The sequence below is a fragment of the Dendrobates tinctorius genome, unplaced genomic scaffold (genome assembly GCF_039654945.1).
Source record: "Dendrobates tinctorius isolate UK_male_01 unplaced genomic scaffold, ASM3965494v1 ptg000020l, whole genome shotgun sequence".
Lineage (NCBI taxonomy): Eukaryota > Metazoa > Chordata > Amphibia > Anura > Dendrobatidae > Dendrobates > Dendrobates tinctorius.
In genome coordinates, this window is record NW_027361688.1 from 259547 (window position 1) to 280538 (window position 20992).

Below are 20992 nucleotides of genomic sequence, written 5' to 3' on the forward strand. Positions count from 1 at the left end.
TAATAATAATATGAGTTACTCAACAGGAGTAACTCCTTTTTCTTTGTTTGCTTTTTTTTTTGTTTTTCTTTTTTTCTTTATTTCCTTCTTTAAACACACTATTTTAAACATAAAATGGAAGTACTCCCCCTTCCTTTAACATTAACACTTCTTTCTTCGCATCCACGCTATATCAGAAGAAAACAATAAACAATAAAAACATTTTCCTTAACTTGGACGCATAACTGTCCTTTTGGGCCTGCACAACGGTGCAGCGAAATCCCAGAAGTCCGGGTCATCTCCTGATAGCCGATGTCTCATCAGTAGTAAGGGGCTCCACAGCCGTGGAGCTCCCAGGATGCTGGGAGTGTCTCTAGGGGTCCTCTTACGGGGGCTCGTGGCTTTCGGGTTCAGCAATCACGGCTACCGCGTAGTAGCCGCAGGGACAGTACTCCTTGTAGTATGACACTAAGTCCCCCTCCCGCAAAGCCCGGCCGTGACGGATGGAAGTCACGTTGATATATACCTTCTGGCCAGTTTGGGATATCCCGAATTAACCCGTATCCTTTGTCCAGTACAGCTGCAAATGCCTGTGTCTCTTCCTGGCGTTGGAGTACCACAGCCATGTTGTCCGGCTTTTGTACCGCCCCGGATCTTCTGACGACAGCCAATGATCCGGAACAAAGTCTCAAATTTATAATCCACAGGTGAGCAATTCAAGTCCTTTTAGGATCTTCTGCCGCAGGCCTGCCGCTGAAGTTGTAGTATTAGCGGCGGCAATCCTGTTGACTACACCAAATGTGGTAAGGGCCCGGATTGGGGGGTGGTCCACTGCTTACCGAGCACAGACGACACAGACAACAGACGGAGGCAGATTTTGCTTGTAACAGGTCCTAGTTTATTGGCCATCCTCCTGACGACCGTAGCCATACACCACAGTCCCTTTACAGCTCTCCGTATTCAGGCCCGGGTACCTTCACCTTTCTTTCAGTCGTAGTGACATTCCTCGCGGATCTTTCGCTGGGGCTACCCTAGGCCTATCTACCGCCAGCGCTTCACCAGTCCGAGGTCGTCGTCCAATCGGTACCCCCGGGGCCTCGTCTGTCCTGCGGTTCCTCGTGTCAGGGCCACCCCCCTGACTGTCTCTTCCTGTCAGTCCCCTCTCCACCGTTGTCAGTCTTCTGTACTGAGTCTTCTCCTCCTGAGCTCCTCCCGGGACTAGCCTAGCCTGGAACCCTGTCCTGTCCTATATATTCCCTTCCTCGGGAATTTCCCTCCTGGGTTCCTATCTCCCCGCCCCCATAACTAAGCGGTTTCTATAGCCCTAAGCTGCTGTCAAGTCCTGAACTATGCTCCCCCTGCCATCTTGTGGTCAAATCTAGGTACTGCACTCCTTTTCCATCTTCCCCAGCTGTTTCCCTTCTGTCATTGCCAATATCCGTCTATAGTGCACAAACCGTCCCTTCTCCCTTCAGACAAGTCCGTCCGTCAGGTCACCTTCCCTACAAGAGTTGTAATGTCTCCTCTGAACTGCACCTAAACTACAGTAAATGATAAAGTGACTTTCCTTGTCTCCTGCCTTATTACTCCGTGCCTTCTATTTCCGTGCCTTCTATTTCCATCACAATCTCTGGGGGCCAGCCCTGGTTGGAGAGGGTTAAACATCTGCACTGCCATCACCATCTACTCCCCCAGGGATCATCTACAGTGCCGGCTATACTACAGTCGAACACTCCAACTGGCGTCACGAATCACTATATAAACTTTATTCCCATTCAATTCTACCCCTTTTACATGACTGCCTGGGGCCATGGACCGGGTCACTGCCACTGTGACACATCCCTTTAAGACGACCGTCCCGGTACCGTGTATCCCACGGCCCCTGGGGCGCGTCACTTGCAGCATGAAAATACAACCGGGAGGACAGGTTCAGCTGCTCCCTTTCTGATAAAAGTGGATCACACACACAGTGTGTTTGCTGGAGAATTCTACTTCCTTCTGCTGTCCGCGATGGCGTCTGCAGGTCTAAGAAAGGAGCTGGAATGTTCCATCTGTCTGACCCTGTATACAGATCCCGTAACCCTGAGATGTGGACACAACTTCTGCCGGGACTGTATTGATCAGGTCCTGAATACACAGGACGAGTTTGGAGAATATTCCTGTCCTGAATGTAGAGAAAAGTTTCAAGAGCGACCGACACTGAAGAAGAACATAACTCTGTGTAATGTAGTGGAAAACTTCCTGTCTACACAGCCACATCAGGAGGAGATCACCGGGATCTGCTGCACTTACTGTATGGACTCTCCTGTACCTGCTGTTAGATCCTGTCTACACTGTGAGGCTTCTCTGTGTGATAATCACCTGAGAATTCACAACAAAGGAGCAGAACATGTCCTCACTGATACCAGCACTTCTCTGGAGACCAGGAAATGTTCTGTCCATAAGAAGATCCTGGAATATTACTGCACTGAGGACGCTGCTTGTATCTGTGTTTATTGTTCAGCAGGAGAACATCGAGGACACAAGGTTGAGACCCTGGATGAGGCCTCTGAGAAGAAGAAGACAACACTGAGAAATGTTCTGCAGAATCTGATAACAAAGAAGGAGAAGACTGAGGAAAAAGCCCTGAGTCTGGAGGAGAACTTTAGAAAAACCAAAGAAAATGTTAACGAGAGAGTCACTACCCTGTTTATAGACATAAGGAGCCAAGTAGATGACCTGGAGAAGAGGGCCCTGAGTCAACTCTCCAGGTGGGAAGAGCAGGTGTCACTGTCACTGTCTGATGTGATCCAGAAGCTGGAAATAAGGAAGGACCAGCTGTCCAAGATGATTAAGGATATTGAGGAGCTGTGTAACATGACGGATCCACTGACTGTCTTACAGAAACCAGACAAGGGTGATGTCTATGGTTTCGGGGAGTGGAGAGGTAATGATGAGGGCTTTGGGGTAATCCATGGAGAAAATTGGGGAAAGGAGCTGATCTCACACATATCACAAACATTATCTGATATAATGACAGGTGTAAATCTGATCTTCTATGATCAGGATCCTACAGACATATTACTGGATGTAAAGACAGCAAATGATAACATTAATATATCTGAAGACCTGACAGGTGTAGACTATACAGAGATTAAAAGGTTTCGTTATACTACAGATGAAAGATTCAGCTATCATCCCCAGGTGCTAAGCAGCACTACATTTTCTTCAGGGCGACATTACTGGGATGTGGACATCGGTAGATCAGATTCATGGAGGGTGGGGATGTGTTACCCCAGCGTAAACAGAAGGGGATATCGGTCTCTCTTTGGACATTATGACTCCTGGTGTTTATCTGGAGGGAGCGAAGATTCTAACAGTACAGTGATGTATGACGGTTGCACAAAACATTTACCTTACTGTATCTCCCGTGGTAGAGTCAGGATCTATCTGGACTATGAGGCCGGGCAGCTGTCCTTTTATGTCCTGGGTGACCCCATCAGACACTTACACACCTTCACTGCCACCTTCACCGAGCCTCTACATGCTGCGTTACATGTAAAGGAAGGTTCTATAAAGATATCAAATCAAAAAGCATGGTCAAAAAAATCTGATTGGTACACAATATATTTCAGGAATTAATAGTGAGAGAAGTTAATGTTTTTCTGTTTTCTCTAGTTCAACACAAAAGATAAGGACATGATAAGGTGTAGGTGTAGTTATTGAGTTACATTAGGTCTGAGGCTTCCACCTTCATTTCCGCATTCATTCTCAAAGTTTCTGATATGAAGTTTACAATCTGTTCCTAGTTTCAGACTCTTCATGTCCCTTTCAGTAATACAGGCTTAATGTGACGTCTTTATATGCAGGCTCCTGCTGTCATCACTAGCTCTCATGGATCAGCACAGCTTCATTCCTGGAAATAACTAGAAAGGAGTGTATTGGTTTGTGCAGCATCTCCAGAATATGATTTTTTTTGCAATACTGCAAGATGACGACCAGCTGACTGCCATTTTACTGAATTGCCGAGGGCCAGGAAACTGCTTAAAAAAATAATAGTTCCTGTCACGCACAGTGTAGTAAAGACTAAGTGCAACACGAAAGGATGACGGGAAGGGTATCCAACACTAGGGAAGGGGGGTGAGTGGAGACCCCTAGCAGATTTAAAGTCACCTTGTCTGCCCTAAACGTCCCTATATAGGTTCTGCACCTATCGTTAAGCAGGAACCTAATCCCTGCTTGACCCTGGCAATAAGCCCTACTTAAGGAACGACGGGGTGAGCACTAGTCGATACCCACTACCACTAAAAACAGGTGGGATAGACGAATACAGGGAACATTTATCTTGAGTAGACTCAGAGATGTAACACAGACGTCCTCCAGCAATACCAAATAGGAAGATAGCCGACTGCTATAGCTCCAAGCCTCAACAGGGGGAAATTAAAATATCACCGGTAACTCCCAGCAGCAGGCAGGGAGTCTATAAACACTCAGGTCCAGGTGTGTCAGAGCCGGAGAAAAGGTTGCCACTTGGTCAAAGAGTCTGAAGGGTTAAGAATATGTCTGTAAGGCCAAACACAGAGACCTTCTGCAGCTAGATGCAGTGTGACTGTCTGCATCCTCTGACACACCTGTGACTTTTCCTTATCAATTACGCATCCTGACAAAGCTGCAGCCCGACATTTTTTTCAGCCTTTCTTCATCGCGTTACATCCTCTTTGGCCTTCTTCCTTATTGTGTTCCTAGGCTTTCGGTGCTGACAAGGCCTCGAATGTCACGACACATGACGTTGCAAAGTGTGCAGTCATCTCATAAAGTTACGATCTGCATCTCCCAGGGCACTGGTTAGGCCTCAGTCGTTTCCCTTCCCAAGACATTGGCTAGGCTGTAGTTAATACATGTCATAATGTTATAGTGTGCACCGTTACGTCAGAGGTCTACTCTGTGCACAGTGGAAAAGGCTGAAGAGGAGGTCCCATGGTGGAAAAAGGCAGAAAGAAGGGACTGGATGGCAGGGAGGGCCAGATGTTCAGCTCTGGCTGGACGGGTGAGTTGTGATGATAATATTAACTTTTTTTTATTCACACCCAACTTTTCTTATGCTCTGTAGACTGGCGAGACCTCAGAACATAATAAGGAACATTCAATTAATATTGACTAACGTTGATGCAAATTAACTTTCCTACCAAATGTGAGAAGACGCCAAATTCTAATCTCTGATAATGAACCATAAAACAAATAATAATACATGGTGTCCACATAGATTTAATGCTGATCTGATGTATGCCTTTAAAGCCAGTCTTCAGCTTTTCTTTCAGGTATATAGGGTTGCATAAACTAAAGTATAATGTGGAGAATTTTGCCTATGTCTGTTTTTGCTGATATACGATATAAGTTATCTTCCTTTTTTGGTTCAATGTTCCCCTCAGATATGGCTCCTTTATTGCTGCTTGCATTTCCTATGATGCCTCTGCTGATGGCTGCCCTTCTTCTGATCTGAGTCCTATATAAGAACAGTGATAGATCAGTGGCACAAAAATTCTCTTCACTCACACTGCAGAGTCTCAGTTTAGCCCAAGGTATACAGCTTGAACCTGTTTCCCCGCCTCCTGCTTGTAATAAGAGTCTCTCTGGCAGAGCTGAATAGTGTCCGCCTCCTGCTTGTAATAAGAGTCTCTCTGGCAGAGCTGAATAGTGTGTGGCTACATCTTATAGATATGCAACTAATAGTTCTATACATTCACCCACTATATCACTAAATTTCAGAAGCACTATATGCAATGAATATATACAAACACCGAGAAGGCAAAACTTTAGACATTTAAGCCTCGCCATCAAGGTCCCCAAAATTAAGAAGTTTGGATGAGGCTTTGCAAAGACTCAATCTTTTTGAGGTACATTTCACGGAACTGACTGGTAATATTGGTACGGTCAGTAAATTTTGCATTTCGCAGACATACAAAGAAGTAAAAAGAGTAGAGAGCTTGGTGAGAAAATGAGAGTTAAACTGACACCCCCACAGTGGAACATGTACTAAACTGGTGGTTAGACTGTGGTTACACCACGTAATTGCTCATAATATGAGGGTGCAAAATGTATGGCTATAAATGAGCTGAGAAGACGCAGATTACACTGATAGATTACACTGGCCTACAAAATTTTACTTTTTTGTGTTAAATTCATGAAATAGGGCGTTTCTTATGGTAATTTGTCCCCTGAATCGCTGCACTTTTTATTGTTTTTTTTTTCCTCTTGGCATTCCGAGAGCCATAACTATTTTTCTGTAAGTTATTGTGAGATCATTTGTATTTTACAATATTCTTAGAGAATTTACATTATTCCGGATTTTTTTTTTGTAATACTCTGATGGAAAAAAGCACGTTCGGCAATTTATGAGGTTTCGTGTCTATACCATTCACTGTGTGCTGTAAATGACAGTATATCATTATTCGGCAGGTCGTGATTATGGTGATACCATGGATTTATACATAGTTTGTGGTGGTGGTGGTGGGAGTTATTGCTAATTACAATTTTGTTCTATTGTTTTGTGCTTTTGTGTTAATGTACAATGAAGTATTAGTAAGAAAGATTCGGGCCAAGGTCGATTATTTATAAATCAACAGGAACATAATGTTGAAAGCTGTGTATGTGTCCCCTGCATTGTAGAATCACCATTATACAATGTGGTCCTGTTTGTGATATAATGGGGCACAGCGATAACTTGATAAAAAGCTAGTGCGGGAACATTGCCAGAATTCACCTTGTCTGTGATTGTCTAACAAGACCTGGAAATGTCACCAGAACTCACCAGTTATTATGTAATTGTGTGATTTACCATTACAGATCAATGATTGATTTATTGTTATTTTGATTTATATGCCATAAAAAAATGACAATAAAACACGGCGTCTGTATGTTCTGATGAGTGTAAAGTGGAGCTGACACAAAGGGAATCAGGTCTTATGTCTTTCTAAATAACAGCCACTGTACAAATACATTTTTTACAACTTTCTTTGCTTTTGTCAAGATCTCCGCTACCTTCAGATGTCAGTGTGTCTGGTACGTGTGGTGACAATTTTCACACGTGTCAAAGACACTTAAGGCCCCATTACACACAACAATATTGTGAATGATATTGTTTCAACGTCACCAGTTTAGTGACGTTGCAGCGATGTCGAAACGACATCGTTGCGTGTGACATGTAGCTCCAGTGCTTTTCTCTCAAACCATTTTCTAGTGCTTTTTGAAGTGTGTTTTGGGTCATTGTCCTGCTGGAAGACCCATGACCTCTGAGGGAGGCCCAGCTTTCTCACACTGGGCCCTACATTATGCTGCAAAATTTGTTGGTAGTCTTCAGACTTCATTATGCCATGCACACGGTCAAGCAGTCCAGTGCCAGAGGCAGCAAGGCAACCCCAAAACATCAGGGAACCTCCGCCATGTTTGACTGTAGGGACCCTGTTCTTTTCTTTGAATGCCTCTTTTTTTCTCCTGTAAACTCTATGTTGATGCCTTTGCCCAAAAAGCTCTACTTTTGTTTCATCTGACCAGAGAACATTCTTCCAAAACATTTTAGGCTTTTTCAGGTAAGTTTTGGCAAACTCCAGCCTGGCTTTTTTATGTCTCGGGGTAAGAAGTGGGGTCTTCCTGGGTCTCCTACCATACAATCCCTTTTCATTCAGATGCCGACGAATAGTACGGGTTGACACTGTTGTACCCTCGGACTGCAGGGCAGCTTGAACTTGTTTCGATGTTAACATGCATACCAGAAAAGGGGGGTGAGGGGGACCATGCATAACAGGAAAGGGGGGGTGACGGGACTAGTAATTCAGCACTTTAGCTTAAGATATTTGCACAGATTGAATTATCTATAGGCACATTGCACTTTATATTAATAGGGTGTACTTTTTCTGGTTTAATTTATTTTTGTTGTAACTTTGAAATTTTTTTTTTTTTTTACTCTTATTATAGATACCCTGTAAGTCGGTTTATACTGCTATATGAGCACACTGTGTACTCTAAATTTATGTCCTTAATGAACTGTTTTTATAATCGGCACCCGATGTGTAATTAGCATTTAGCACTACAGCACTTTATTTGTCTATTGTTTTCAGAGTCTGGTCCATTTATTAGCATATTGCACTTTCTTTAAAATGGTGGCTAGTTTATGTCTAAGGTTTTATGTGAGCTGACTTATTTGGTTCTTTTTCTGTCCACAATATTATATTGTTCCGGATAAACACTGTGTTCCTGTTCATATTGGTGTCCGGCAGTCTTGTATTAATTTATAATTTTTGATGGAATAATAAAATTGATTGACTGTAGAAGTCAGGGGAAGATCCAAGACATTAGGCCTGGCTGTAAATCTTGAGATGAAGAGAAAGGATGAACCTCCAGGCTTGGAGCCTGGAGGGGGTCAGGAGACCCCTCACATGATGACTGCTCAGGGTCACATCTTGAACCAGACTCCTCAGTGAACCTTCCAGAACCCTGTCTTGTCTCCACAGAGACTGGAGGTAGTTCCTCCCATTGAGCCTTGGTGACAGGGTCACCAACCAATAGGATAACTCTCAATTCTTGTGTCAGACTTCACATTGTGAGAATAATATATAAATCATGAATGTATGAGATTAGTGAGTAATGGATTCATTTACACCATATAACAGTAAAATGATAACTTAGGGGTGAGTTGAGGTGTACAAAAGCTACTCACGGTCCAGGGTTACTTAAAGAGGCATACCCAGTCTGGACTGGGTCACCACACTCATCTCTTGGCAGCACAGACTTGGCCCTATCTTGGATTGCGTCATACCTTACAGACCGGTCATTCAGCGTCTCGCACTCACACACCACCTCCTCACCGCGCCCCCTATCTGTCGGAGTCCCACAAGGTTCAGTCCTTGGGCCCCTGCTGTTCTCTATTTACACCTTTGGCCTGGGACAGCTCATAGAAGCTCATGGCTTTCAGTATAACCTCTATGCTGATGGCACACAGATCTACATCTCTGGACCAGATACCACCTCCCTACTAACCAGAATCCCTCAATGTCTGTCCACTATTTCATCCTTCTTCTCCGCTAGATTTCTGAAACTTAATATGGATAAAACAGAATTCTTCATCTTTCTCCCATCTCACTCGACCCCCCTCAAAAGACCTATCCATTAAAGTAAATGGCTGCTCACTCTCCCCATTCCCACAAGCTTGCTCCCTCGGAGTAACCCTGGACTCTGATCTCTCCTTCAAACCACAAATCCAAGCCCTCTACACCTCCTGCCGACTCCAACTCAAAATATTTCGGATCTGCACATTCCTCAACCAACAATCTGCAAAAACACTAGTGTATGCCCTCATCATCTTCCACCTTGACTACTGCAACCTCCTGCTCTGAGGCCTCCCCTCTAACACTCTCGCACCCCTGCAATCTATTCTAAACTCTGCTGTCAGACTAATCCACAATCCGCTATTCCCCGGCCTCTCCCTTCTGTCAATCCCTGCATTGTGTGACAAGTGTTAGCTTACGCTGAGTCGTTCTTCTTAGAAAGAGTGGACCCTCTGGACCGTGGCACCCACCCACCTAGGGCGAGCTGACCTAGTGAGAACCCACCCCCTGTACAGGGAGTGTCAGGGGCAAGACCAAGGGGGCGAGCCACCACGGCAGCTGGACCAGACGGCCGGCTCAAGGAGACACTATTGAGTGTCTGTCAACAAGACGGACTGGATACCAAACAAAGTGAAGTCACACAGTTTCTTCCTCAAACGTGGATTCACACTTTATTCAGGTGCAAGGCATAACAGGGAATCAGGTGCAGGGCACAAACAGTGAAACACGGCAGGATACGTGCAAGGGCACGCCAAATGTTCCAGGCATAACACGTGCATGAAAACATACCAGGGTCCAGGACAGGATACGTGATAGGGATCACACAAGAGTTCCTAGAAGGAATGCTTGCTAGGACACGCCAGGATCCAAGACGGGGTGCGATGGCATCGGACTCCGGACTACTGGCAACGACCGACAGGGTCCAGGCATCAGGCTGCGGACATCAGCTCTGGACATCAGGCCGCAGTCATCTGGTTCCGGACCTCTGGCAACGGTCGGCAGGTTACGGGAATCCGGCAGGCAAACCAGGTTTCAGGCAAGGAGGCAAGACAGATCTCCAGGCTTGGTGCATGTTAGGGAACATGCCGAGGTCCAAGGCTAGGTGCGAGACAAAGGTGCGTGTGTAGGGGACACGCCAAGGCACAAGACAGAGTGCGTGTGTAGAGACACGCCAAGGCACGAGACAGAGTGCGTGTGTAGAGACACGCCAAGGCACAAGGTACGAGATAGAGTCCTGAGCGTGCAAAGGGGCACACCAGGGTCCAGGCGAGACAGAGGCCTGCGCGTGCAGAGAGGCACGCCAGGGACAGCGTTCAAGGACCAGGTTAGGACCTGTGCGTGCAAGAGGGCACGACAGGGTACATGGCCAAACCTGCGCGTACTATAATAGAAGCACGGGGAGGTATGCCATGAGCAGGCAAGGGCCTGCGCGTGCTTTAGAGAGCACGCAGAGCACAGTGCGGAAACAGCGTGAGGTGCAAGAGAGCACAGAGAGCACGGCTGGGGCACTGGCTAGCTGATCGGGCTGCGGCACTGACAGACGGGCAAGACTCCAGCGAACCCGGCTGAGGCATGGCAGGCGACACAGCTGTCACTGACCGACGAGCACGGCTGAGGCACAAGCAGGCGGGCACGCTAGGGCGGGCACGGCTGAGGCACAGACAGGAGGCTAGGAAGGCCAGGAGCATGCAAGAGCATACGAAGAAACAGAGCAAGGGAAGACAAGACGAGAAACAAGGCAGAGCTTATGCAGAGTAAAGAACCAGGAACGGAAGCAAAGGCAGAAACACGGAATCAGATCAGAGCAAGAACAGAGCTAGCAGCGGAGCGTAGGCCGAAGCCCAGAGCCGGGCCAAGGGAGAACCTTGGGACTAGACATGGAAAAGAGCACAAGAGGAAAGAGAGAAGGAATGGTGCGTGTGCCAGGGAGCACTACAGAGCACCATAGGAGAGAGAGAGAGGCAGAGCAAGCAAAGGCAGAGACCATAGGGAGGAACAAGGCAGAGAATAACAGAAGGACTACAAGTCCAAGCAGGACAAGGACGAACATGGCACAACGGACAAACATAAGACAAGGCACGGGACAAGAGATGGAGTACGAGCACGGAGCGTGTGCAGAGATGCACAACAGGGCAGAGTGCAAGGGCACAGAATAGAGGGAGCACCCCACAGACCAAGCAGCCATGCAGGGACACTACACAATACTCAGCCCCTGAGCAAAGGAAGGGGCGGCCTGATATAGGGCATAGCACCTCCTCTTCCAGGTCAGGACCAGGGGAGCACTTCCGGGTTCAGATCCACAGGATAACAGAGCACAGTCACATGATCAGAGTTCCAGACACGACGAGACGACTGCAGATCCAGTGCTGAAACCTAGACAGGTCACATGATCATAGTTCCAGACATGACGAGATGATTACCGAACCAGACAGTGCAGGATCTTTAGGAAACGTCACATGATAAGCGTTCCAGACATGACGAGATGATTGCAGAACCAGACAGTGCAGGATCCAGGCAGGGACACATGATCAGGGACTCCTAGACATGATGAGAAGATCACAGAAGGCAGAGCAGAAACGCAGGCATCCTGTAGCTCAGACATGAGGTGAGTGTGCACACTGCTCTAGTGAACATGCAGGACAGCAGACAAGATATGCACATCGCTCCAGGAGTTCTTGAGACAAAACAGACATGGCGGACATGACACACTGGCTCCCCATTACCCAGAGACTCCAGTTCAAAACCCTAACCATGACATACAAAGCCATCCACAACCTGTCTCCTCCATACATCTGTGACCTCGTCTCCTGGTACTTGCCTGCATGCAACCAAAAGATCTCCTTCTCTATTCCCCTCTTATCTCCTCTTCCCACAATCGCATACAAGATTTCTCCCACGCATCCCTCATTCTCTGGAACTCTCTACCACAACATATCAGACTCTCACCTACCATGAAAACCTTCAAAAAGAGCCTGAAGACCGACCTCTTCCGACAAGCCTACAACTTGCAGTAGCCACCGATCCACCAAACCGCTGCACGACCAGCTCTACCCTCGCCTACTGTATCCTCACCCATCCCTTGTAGATTGTGAGCCCTCGCGGGCAGGGTCCTCGCTCCTCCTGGACCAGTCGTGACTTGTATTGCTTAAGATTATTGTACTTGTTTTTCATTATGTATACCCCTCCTCACATGTAAAGTGCCATGGAATTAATGGCGCTATAATAATAAATAATAATAATAATAATAATAAGAAAAATATACAAAAAGCATGAGAGGAGCTAACTATAAATGTATTTTCAAAAATTCCCAATGTGGATGTAACTGATGACACTACATGGTAAGGTCCCCGGCATACTGCCTTGTGTTCAGCTTTTTAGCCATTTTTTAACCTTTGTTGTTAATAAAATTGCTCTTTTTTTCATTCATTAGGTGACACTGTCTTGTACATGGCGCCCTTTTTCTCCATTTGTTGTTCCTCTATAGATCCTGATAAGAGTTGGTCTGTTTCGTCACCCTCCCCTCTCACCTCCTGCAGAGAAGGATAAAGCTGCTGCCCCTAATCACTCCCCCTGACAGGACATCCCAGCCCCCTCTCAGGATTCCCTCAGGTGTCATTTACTCTCCAAACTGGTGTGAAAATCTTCAGTCTTCATTATTGAGCTGTTGTTTCCTGTCAGGGGGCAGAGGGGGCAAAGCCGGCCTTGTCCTCCTCTGCAGGGTGTGAGGGGTCACCAGGACGCGGTGCTCATCAGGATTTATAGCTGAAAAATAATAATAATAATTTTATTTTTATAGCGCCGACATATTCCGCAGCACTTTACATTTCAGAGGGGATTTGTACAGACGATAGACATTACAGCATAACAATAATCACATAGATCATAACAGATACCAAGAGGAATGAGGGCCCTGCTCGCAAGCTTACAGTCTATGAGGAAAGAGGGAGACACGAAAGGTGGGTGGTAGCAGTTGCCCTGATTGTATGGACCAGCCATAATGTTAAGTGTGTAACAGTACAGACACAGAGGGCTAATGGTTGCATAAAGCATGTGGGAACATGATGCGGGGAACCTGGTTATGATAAAACTTTTGGCTGTGCCACAAAGGGATAGATTAGGTTAATGTGTTGAGGCGGTAGGCCAGTCTGAATAAATGCGTTTTCAGGGCACGCTTAAAATTGTGGGGATTGGGGACTAATTGTATTGACCTGGGAAGTGCATTCCAAAGAATTGGTGCAGCATGTGTAAAGTCTTGGAGACGGGAGTGGGAGGTTCTGATTATTGAGGATGCTAACCTCAGGTCATCAGCAGAACGGAGGGCGCGGGTAGGGTGGTATACTGAAACAAGGGAGGAGATGTAGGGTGGTGTTGAGCCATGGAGAGCTTTGTGGGTGAGGGTAATAAGTTTGTACTGGATTCTGGAGTGGATGGGTAACCAGTGTAATGACTGGCACAAGGTAGAGGTATTGGTGTAACGATTGGTGAGGAATATGATCCTGGCTGCAGCATTCAAGATAGATTGGTGAGGGGAGAGTTTGGTAAGAGGGAGACTGATTAGAAGAGAGTTACAATAGTCCAGACAAGAATGAATAAGAGAAACAGTAAGAGTTTTTGCAGAGTTGAAAGTAAGAAAGGGTCGAATTCTAGAAATGTTTTTGAGGTGCAGATAACAAGAGCGAGCCAGTGATCGAATGTGGGGGGCAAAGGAAAGCTCGGAGTCAAGTATGACCCTAAGACAGCGGCCATGTTGCTGGGGAGTAATGGTGGAACAACACACGGAAATGGCAATGTCGGGCATAGGTAGGTCAGTAGAGGGAGGAAACATGAGGAGTTCAGTTTTTGACAGGTCCAGGTTCAGTTATAGTGAGCACATGATGTTAGACACAGCGGTAAGAAAATCACTGGTGTTTTCAAAAAAGGCAGGCGTGATGTCAGGAGAAGAAGCGTATAATCGGGTGTCATCAGCATAGAGATGGTACTGGAAACCAAATCTACTGATTGTTTGACCAATAGGGGCAGTGTACATAGAGAAGAGGAGGAGGCCTAGAACTGATCCTTGAGGAACCCCAACAGTAAGGCTGCGTTCACACGTCGTGTTTTTTTTCACGGTGGTTTTTAACGCGCGTTTTTGCCGCAAAAACGCAAAAAAAAATTCCATGGATTGCTATGGGATTCCCCAATGCTGTGCTAATGCTGTGGATTTTCCGGCAGCGGAATCGCATCGCGGAAAAACACGCCCACATAGGAATGCATTGCTCTGCTTACTTTCCGCATGTGGCTGTGCACACCATGCGAAAAGTAAGCAGAACATTTGTGGATGGTACCCATGGTCACGAGGAGACTGTCCTCCAGGCTCTGGGTACCATATCCCTATAAAAAATAGAATTAATAGAAAAAATCGGGTTATATTCACCTTCCAGCATCCCGCGCAGCCTTCCCGGGTCTCAGCGATGCTCCCGTTCCCAGTAATGCCTTGCGAGACCTTTGATGACGTCGCGGTCTCACGATGCTGTAGCGATTTCGCGAGGAATAGGGACCGCTACAGCATCGCGAGACCGCGACGTCATCAAAGGTCTCGCAAGGCATTACTGGGAACAGGAGCATCGCTGAGGCCCGGGAAGGCTGCGCGGGACGCCGGAAGGTGAATATAACCCGATTTTTTACATTTTTTTAAATTATTTTTAACATTAGATCTTTTTACTTCTCATGCTGCATAGGCGGCCTCATTAGTAAAAAGTTGGTCACACTCGTCAAGCACTATGTTTGATGAGTGTGACCAACCTGTCAATCAGTTCTCCAAGCAATGCTACAGATCGCTTGGAAAGCGTTAGCATTCTGCAAGCTAATTACACTTGTAAAACTCTAGTTTTTCCGTGGGAAAATCGCGAGAATTTAAAATGTGATTTTCCCACGGAATGGAATTCCAGAATTCTCGCGGTAACTTCCGCGGGAGTTCCGCAACGTGTGCACATAGCCTGAGGGGAAGATGAGAGGAGGAGGAGACAGCAAAAGATACAGTGAAGGAGCGGTCAGAGAGATAGGAGGAGAACCAGGAGAGAACGGTGTCTTTGAGGCTGATGGAGCGGAGCATAGTGAGGAGGAGCTGATGATCCACCGTGTCGAATGCTGCGGAGAGATCCAAGAGAAGTAGCATGGAGTAGTGACCATTAGATTTAGCTGTTAGTAGATCATTAGATGGCAAAGGCCATCCTAGTGATGTGCGCAGTTTGGAGGAAAAGGAGGTAGCAAAAGAGCTCCTTGGTGTGGCATTTCTTCAGGCAATGTGCTGCTGACAACAAGCAACAGGTGGTTTTCATGCTGTGCCACCAGAGCCTGAAGTGAGGCATAAATCTTCTGAACCTGAGCACCACCTGTATGACAAGGCATCTGAATTCCAAGCACGAGGCGCAGTGGAGTCCACACCTTAATGGGAGTCTGTCACCTCATTTTTCCGATATGAGATGCTGCCACTGCCATCAGGGGCTTATCTACAGCATTCTGTAATGCATTCTGTAATGCTGTAGATAAGCCCCCGATGCAACCTGAAAGATAAGAAAAACAAGTTAGTTTATACTCAACCGGGGGTCCGGTTCGGTCCGATGGATGACGCGGTCCGGCGCCTCCCATCTTCTAACGACGATGTCCTCCTCCTTACTTCTGCCGCAGCTCCTGTGCAGGCATACTATATCTGCCCTGTTGAGGGCAGAGCAGAGTACTGCAGTGCGCAGGCGCCAGGAAAGATCAGAGATGTCTTATCTTTTATATTGTTTTAGACTATAATCTATTTACATTGGCCCTGAAAGAAATTTTGGTTGTACATAGCAGCAGGAAGGACTGTAAAGCAATAATTCCTGACTGAGTGCCTCTAATACGCTATCCCTACTCAAGCAGCTAACCCTACACTTAGTGCAGGTAAGAGTGGTATTAACACAGAACAGAATCTATTAAAATTGGCCCTGGGATTGGTTCAAATACCACCAAGGACAACATCTGCAAGGAGTTTGTATGTTCTCCCCGTGTTTGCATGGGTTTCCTCCCACATTCCAAAGACATAGGGAATTTAGATTGTGAGCCCCACCGGGGACAGTGATGATAAGGTGCGCAAACTGTAAGGCGCTGCGGAATATGTTACCGCTATATAAAGATTATTATTATTACAAAAGACCCTCGGTGGGGTTAAACCTGTGGCTACAGTAAGAAGGAGTTCAGCTTTCTTTCGGATTCTGGAATCACACCCATATTGTATGCATGGGGGAAGTGCGTTTGTTTTCACTTCCTCCTGCCTTCAGTGATGGCGTCTGCTGGTCTTGAGAAGGAGCTGGAATGTTCTATCTGTATGGACATTTATGAAGATCCTGTAACCCTGACATGTGGACACAACTTCTGCTGGGACTGTATTGATCAGAATCTAAATGCACAGGAAGAGTCTGGAGATTATTCCTGTCCTGAATGCAGAGAAGAGTTTCAGGAGCGGCCGACACTGCAAAAGAACATAACTCTGTGTAATGTGGTGGAGAATTTCCTGCCTACTGAGCCACATCGGGAGGAGATCACCGGGATCTGCTGCTCTTACTGTGTGGACTCTCCTGTACCCGCTGTTAGATCCTGTCTACACTGCGAGGCTTCTCTGTGTGATAATCACCTGAGAATTCACAGTAAAGAACCAAAACACATCATCACTGATCCCAGCACTTCTCTGGAGACCAGGAGATGTTCGGTCCATAATGAACTCTTGAAGTATTACTGCACTGAGGACGCTGCTTGTGTCTGTGTGTCCTGCTGTCTGATTGGAGAACACAAGGGACATAAGTTGGAGTCTCTGGATGAGGCTTCTGAGAAGAAGAAGAAAAAGCTTAGAAATGTTCTGCAGAAACTGAACATGAAGAGAAAGAAAGCTGTGGAAGAAGATAGATGTCTGAAAACGAGCAGGAGAAAAGCTCAAGATAAAGCATCTGGAGAAGCCCAGAGAGTCAATTCCCTGTTTACAGACATCAGGAGGCGGGTGGACAACCTGGAGAACAGTATCCTCAGTGAGATCTTCTGGTGGGAAGACCAGGAGTCACTGTCTGATGTGATCCAGAAGCTGCAAATAAAGAAGGACCAGATGTCCAGGAAGATGAGGCACATTGAGGAGCTGTGTAACATGACGGATCCACTGACTGTCCTTCAGGATCCAAACATCAGTGCCTTGTGTGATTCTGAGGGGGAGAATGAAGGTGATGTGGCCAGAGGAGGACATGATGGAGGTGATGAGGCCACAAAAGGACATGATGGAGGTGATGAGGCCACAGGAGGACATGATGTAGGTGATGAAGACACAGGAGGGCACAATGGAGTTGATGAGGATGGAGGAGTGCATGATGGAGATGATGAGGACACAGAGGGACATTATGAAGGTGATGAGGATGAAGGGGAACATGATGGAGGTGATGAGGACACAGAGGGACTTGATGGAAGTGACGAGGACACAGAGGGACATGATGAAGGTGATGAGGACAAAGAGGAACATGATGGAGGTGATAAGGACACAGAGGGACAAAGTGAAGGTGATGAGGACACAGGGAGACATGATGGACATGATTACACACGGGGACATGATGGAGGTGATCGGGGTGCGGAGCTGATCTCACACATATCACACACATTGTCTGCTATGATAAGAGATATAAATGTGATCTTCCATGTTGAGGATCCTGCAGACTTTTTACTGGATGTAAACACGGCTGAAAATAATCTCCTTATATCAGACGACCTAAAAACTGCGACCTGGACAAGAATAAGACAGAATCGTCCAGAAAGAGCCGAGAGATTCCAGGATTGTCCTCAGGTGATGAGCGGGAGGGGATTTACCTCAGGACGACATTGCTGGGATGTAGAGATCGGAAACTCAAGATTGTGGATGGTGGGCATGTGTTACCCCAGTATAGACAGGAGGGGGTGTCAGTCATGCATTGGATATAATAACAAGTCCTGGTGTTTACTTAGCGGGATGTTGCTTAATAATCGGTCTGCAGTGAGACATGAAGGTAAAATAATCAAATTTCCTCACCAGATCTCCAGTGATAGGTTCAGGATCTGTCTGGATTATGAGGCCGGGCAGCTGTCCTTTTATTTGCTGTGTGACCCCATCAGACACTTACACACCTTCACTGCCGCCTTCTCCGAGCCTCTACATGCTGTGTTATGTGTATGTGGTGGTTCTATAAAGATATCAGGAGGAGAAGCTGTGAGGAGCCGTAAACGTAGAAGAATCTGCCTTGAGAATGGTGACATCATAGGTTGAACTATTATTATTATTTATTGTTATAGCGCCATTTATTCCATGGCGCTTTACATGTAAGGAGGGGTATACATAATAAAATCAAGTACAATAATGTTAAACAATACAAGTCATAACTGGTACAGGAGGAGAGAGGACCCTGCCCGCGAATGCTCACAATCTACAAATATCCAGATCTCCACACCTTATGGGCTATGGACACCTCTGATTTTGAAATAATTTTTTTTGTCCAACTGTTACTGGTTTCTTGAGTTCCTCTAGTGTTCAGGCTGCAATGTTCATTCCGACATTAATGTTTAGACCTCCTGTTATGCAGTTTATAAACTATTCCTAGTTTCAGATTTTTCTCTTGTTGTCAGGTCCCTCTCAGTAATACAGGCTGGATGTGATGTCTTTGAGTTAGCACAGCTTCATTCCTGGACTGATTTCTCCTTGTGACTCATAGCAGCAAAATGTTAAAAAAAATAATGTGTTATGAAGATTACTTAGAAAGGAAACGAACATGAAACATACGGTGTGAAGGTGTCTCTATTATTAAAACGGGTCCGCACATTTTACCCATATATTATAGTGTAGTTTATTATAAAAGTATAATGTCGAGACTTTTGTATGTCGCTTTTTTAGCTGATGTGTCATATTTGAAGTGTTATTCTCAGAATTGTATTATTTGTCACAAAGTACAGTAAATGTATACTTATTGGAATATTCTGATTGAACACAACATAAAGTTTCTTTCTTACAGCCTGTGTCTTTTTTTTTCTCTCCTTCCCTCTGTGAATCCAGTGTTACATAGCTGAATGGGTGGTCCTATTCTTACTCTGCCAAAACTACATTTCCCAGCAGCTCTTGCTTCTCCTCAGTGCTGCAGAGCCCTCCCTCCCCTGTGTGCTGCTGACCGGCCTTACCTCTCAGTGCAGTTGGGGGAGGTGGGAATGTGGGAGCTGCCAGGGGAGATCTGGAGATGATCGGAGCTAATCTTGTAGCTCGTAGGATGTCCTCAACACGGAAGGGATCGATATTCAGGCTGAACAGGGGGATCATGTGCGGGGTCTACATGACACATTTGTCCATGTTTTAGGTTTAATACTGAAAAGATATAGCTGAGCTGGGATGAGGCGGATTACACTAATGGATTATATGCCTCATATAAAATCTAGTGCTTGTTTTTGCATTTTTGGAGCGGGGGCGGGGAATTTTACTTTTCACTGGTTTTGTAGTTTTAGGGGGCGGTGTACCAGGTGGTTAAATAAAGGACATAATAAGTAATAAGGTCCTTTCAACTTTTGTGGTTTTTAGCTGGCATCCCTTATCTAACGTACAAAATAAGGTGCCATAGCTTGTTCTCTCTGGTATCGTAGGTAATAGAATGCTTACGGTCAAGCTACAGTTGATATCAGAAGTTTCCATCCACTATATATTATTATTATTATTTATTTCTACAGCACCATTGATTCCATGGTGCTGTACATGAGAAGGGGTTACATACAAATTACAGATATCACTTACAGTAAACTAACTAATAATCACAGACTGATACAGAGGCGAGAGAGGACCCTGTCCTTTCAGGCTTCCATTCTACAGGACAGTGGGGAAGCTTCTCACAATAGTTGGTCGGAATTTATGCCTATTTCTCCTGACAAAACTGGTGTCACTGGTCCTGGTTTGTAGGTCGCCTTGCTCTCACCGGCCTTTTTAGCTTTGCCCATAAATTTTCAATAGGATTGAGATCAGGGCTTTGTGATGGCGGCTTCAAAACATTGACTTTGTTATCCTGAAGCCAGTTTCTTACCAATCTGGCAGTATGCTTCGGGTCATTGTCCATGTGGAAGACCCATTTCCTCCCAAGCTTTAACTTCCTGGCTGATGTCTTGAGATGTGGCTTCAGTATTGCTACATAATCTTCTTTTATCATGATGCCATCTATTTTGTGAAGTGCACCAGTCCCTCCTGCAGCAAAACAACCCCACAGCATGATGCTGCCACCACCGTGTTTCACAGTTGTGTTGGTGTTCTTAGGCTTCCAAGCATCTACCTTTTTCCTCCAAACATAACAAAGGTCATTATGCACAAAAAGTTCAATTTTAGTTTCATCAGCCCACAGGACATGTCTCCAAAAATGCATATGTTCCTGTGTGCATTTGAAAAGATTAATCTGGCCTTTTATGTTTATTTTGGAGTAATGGCATCTTCCTGGCAGAGTGGTGTAGTGCGAATATAAAAATGGCTATTTTGAGTCCATATTGAAATATGCAGAATGCATTCAAACCATTATTTAGCTGCATTTCTGGTCAAACAGTTACAGACAAGACAATGGTTACAGTGACACAATCTTGAGAACTGTTGTTTCACAAATATTTCTAAGTTTATCTATGTTTGTTTGTCATTGTAAAACATTAAGGTTTATTTAACCTCTGTCTGTGGTGGTTTTATCTGAAGATCTCTTGTGGCTTTTATATTCTAAAGCCCCCGTCACACATAGCGATCGTGCTAGCGAGATCACTGCTGAGTCACAAGTTTTGTGACGCCACAGCGATCTCACCAGTGAGATCGCTATGTGTGACACTGACCAGCGACCGGCCCCCCGCCGGTTATCGCTGTTCGTCCTGGATTGGCCAGGACATTTTTTTGATCACTGGTCTCCCGCTGGCCAGCA

The 20992-nt window shown here is 45.8% G+C and overlaps 2 protein-coding genes across 2 annotated transcripts; both read left to right on the forward strand.

Moving 5' to 3' along the window:
* Positions 1 to 1969: 1969 nt before the first annotated feature.
* LOC141083201 (E3 ubiquitin-protein ligase TRIM11-like) lies at positions 1970 to 19080 on the forward strand. The gene is made up of 2 exons (XM_073567367.1): positions 1970 to 11664; positions 18699 to 19080. Exon 1 carries the CDS (start codon positions 1990 to 1992, stop codon positions 3598 to 3600), a length of 1611 nt encoding a protein of 536 aa, XP_073423468.1. The 5' UTR covers positions 1970 to 1989; the 3' UTR covers positions 3601 to 11664; positions 18699 to 19080.
* Positions 14795 to 19080, forward strand: LOC141083200 (E3 ubiquitin/ISG15 ligase TRIM25-like). Its single transcript, XM_073567366.1, has one exon. The coding sequence runs from the start codon at positions 16351 to 16353 to the stop codon at positions 18340 to 18342; it is 1992 nt and encodes a 663-aa protein (XP_073423467.1). The 5' UTR covers positions 14795 to 16350; the 3' UTR covers positions 18343 to 19080.
* Positions 19081 to 20992: the final 1912 nt, after the last annotated feature.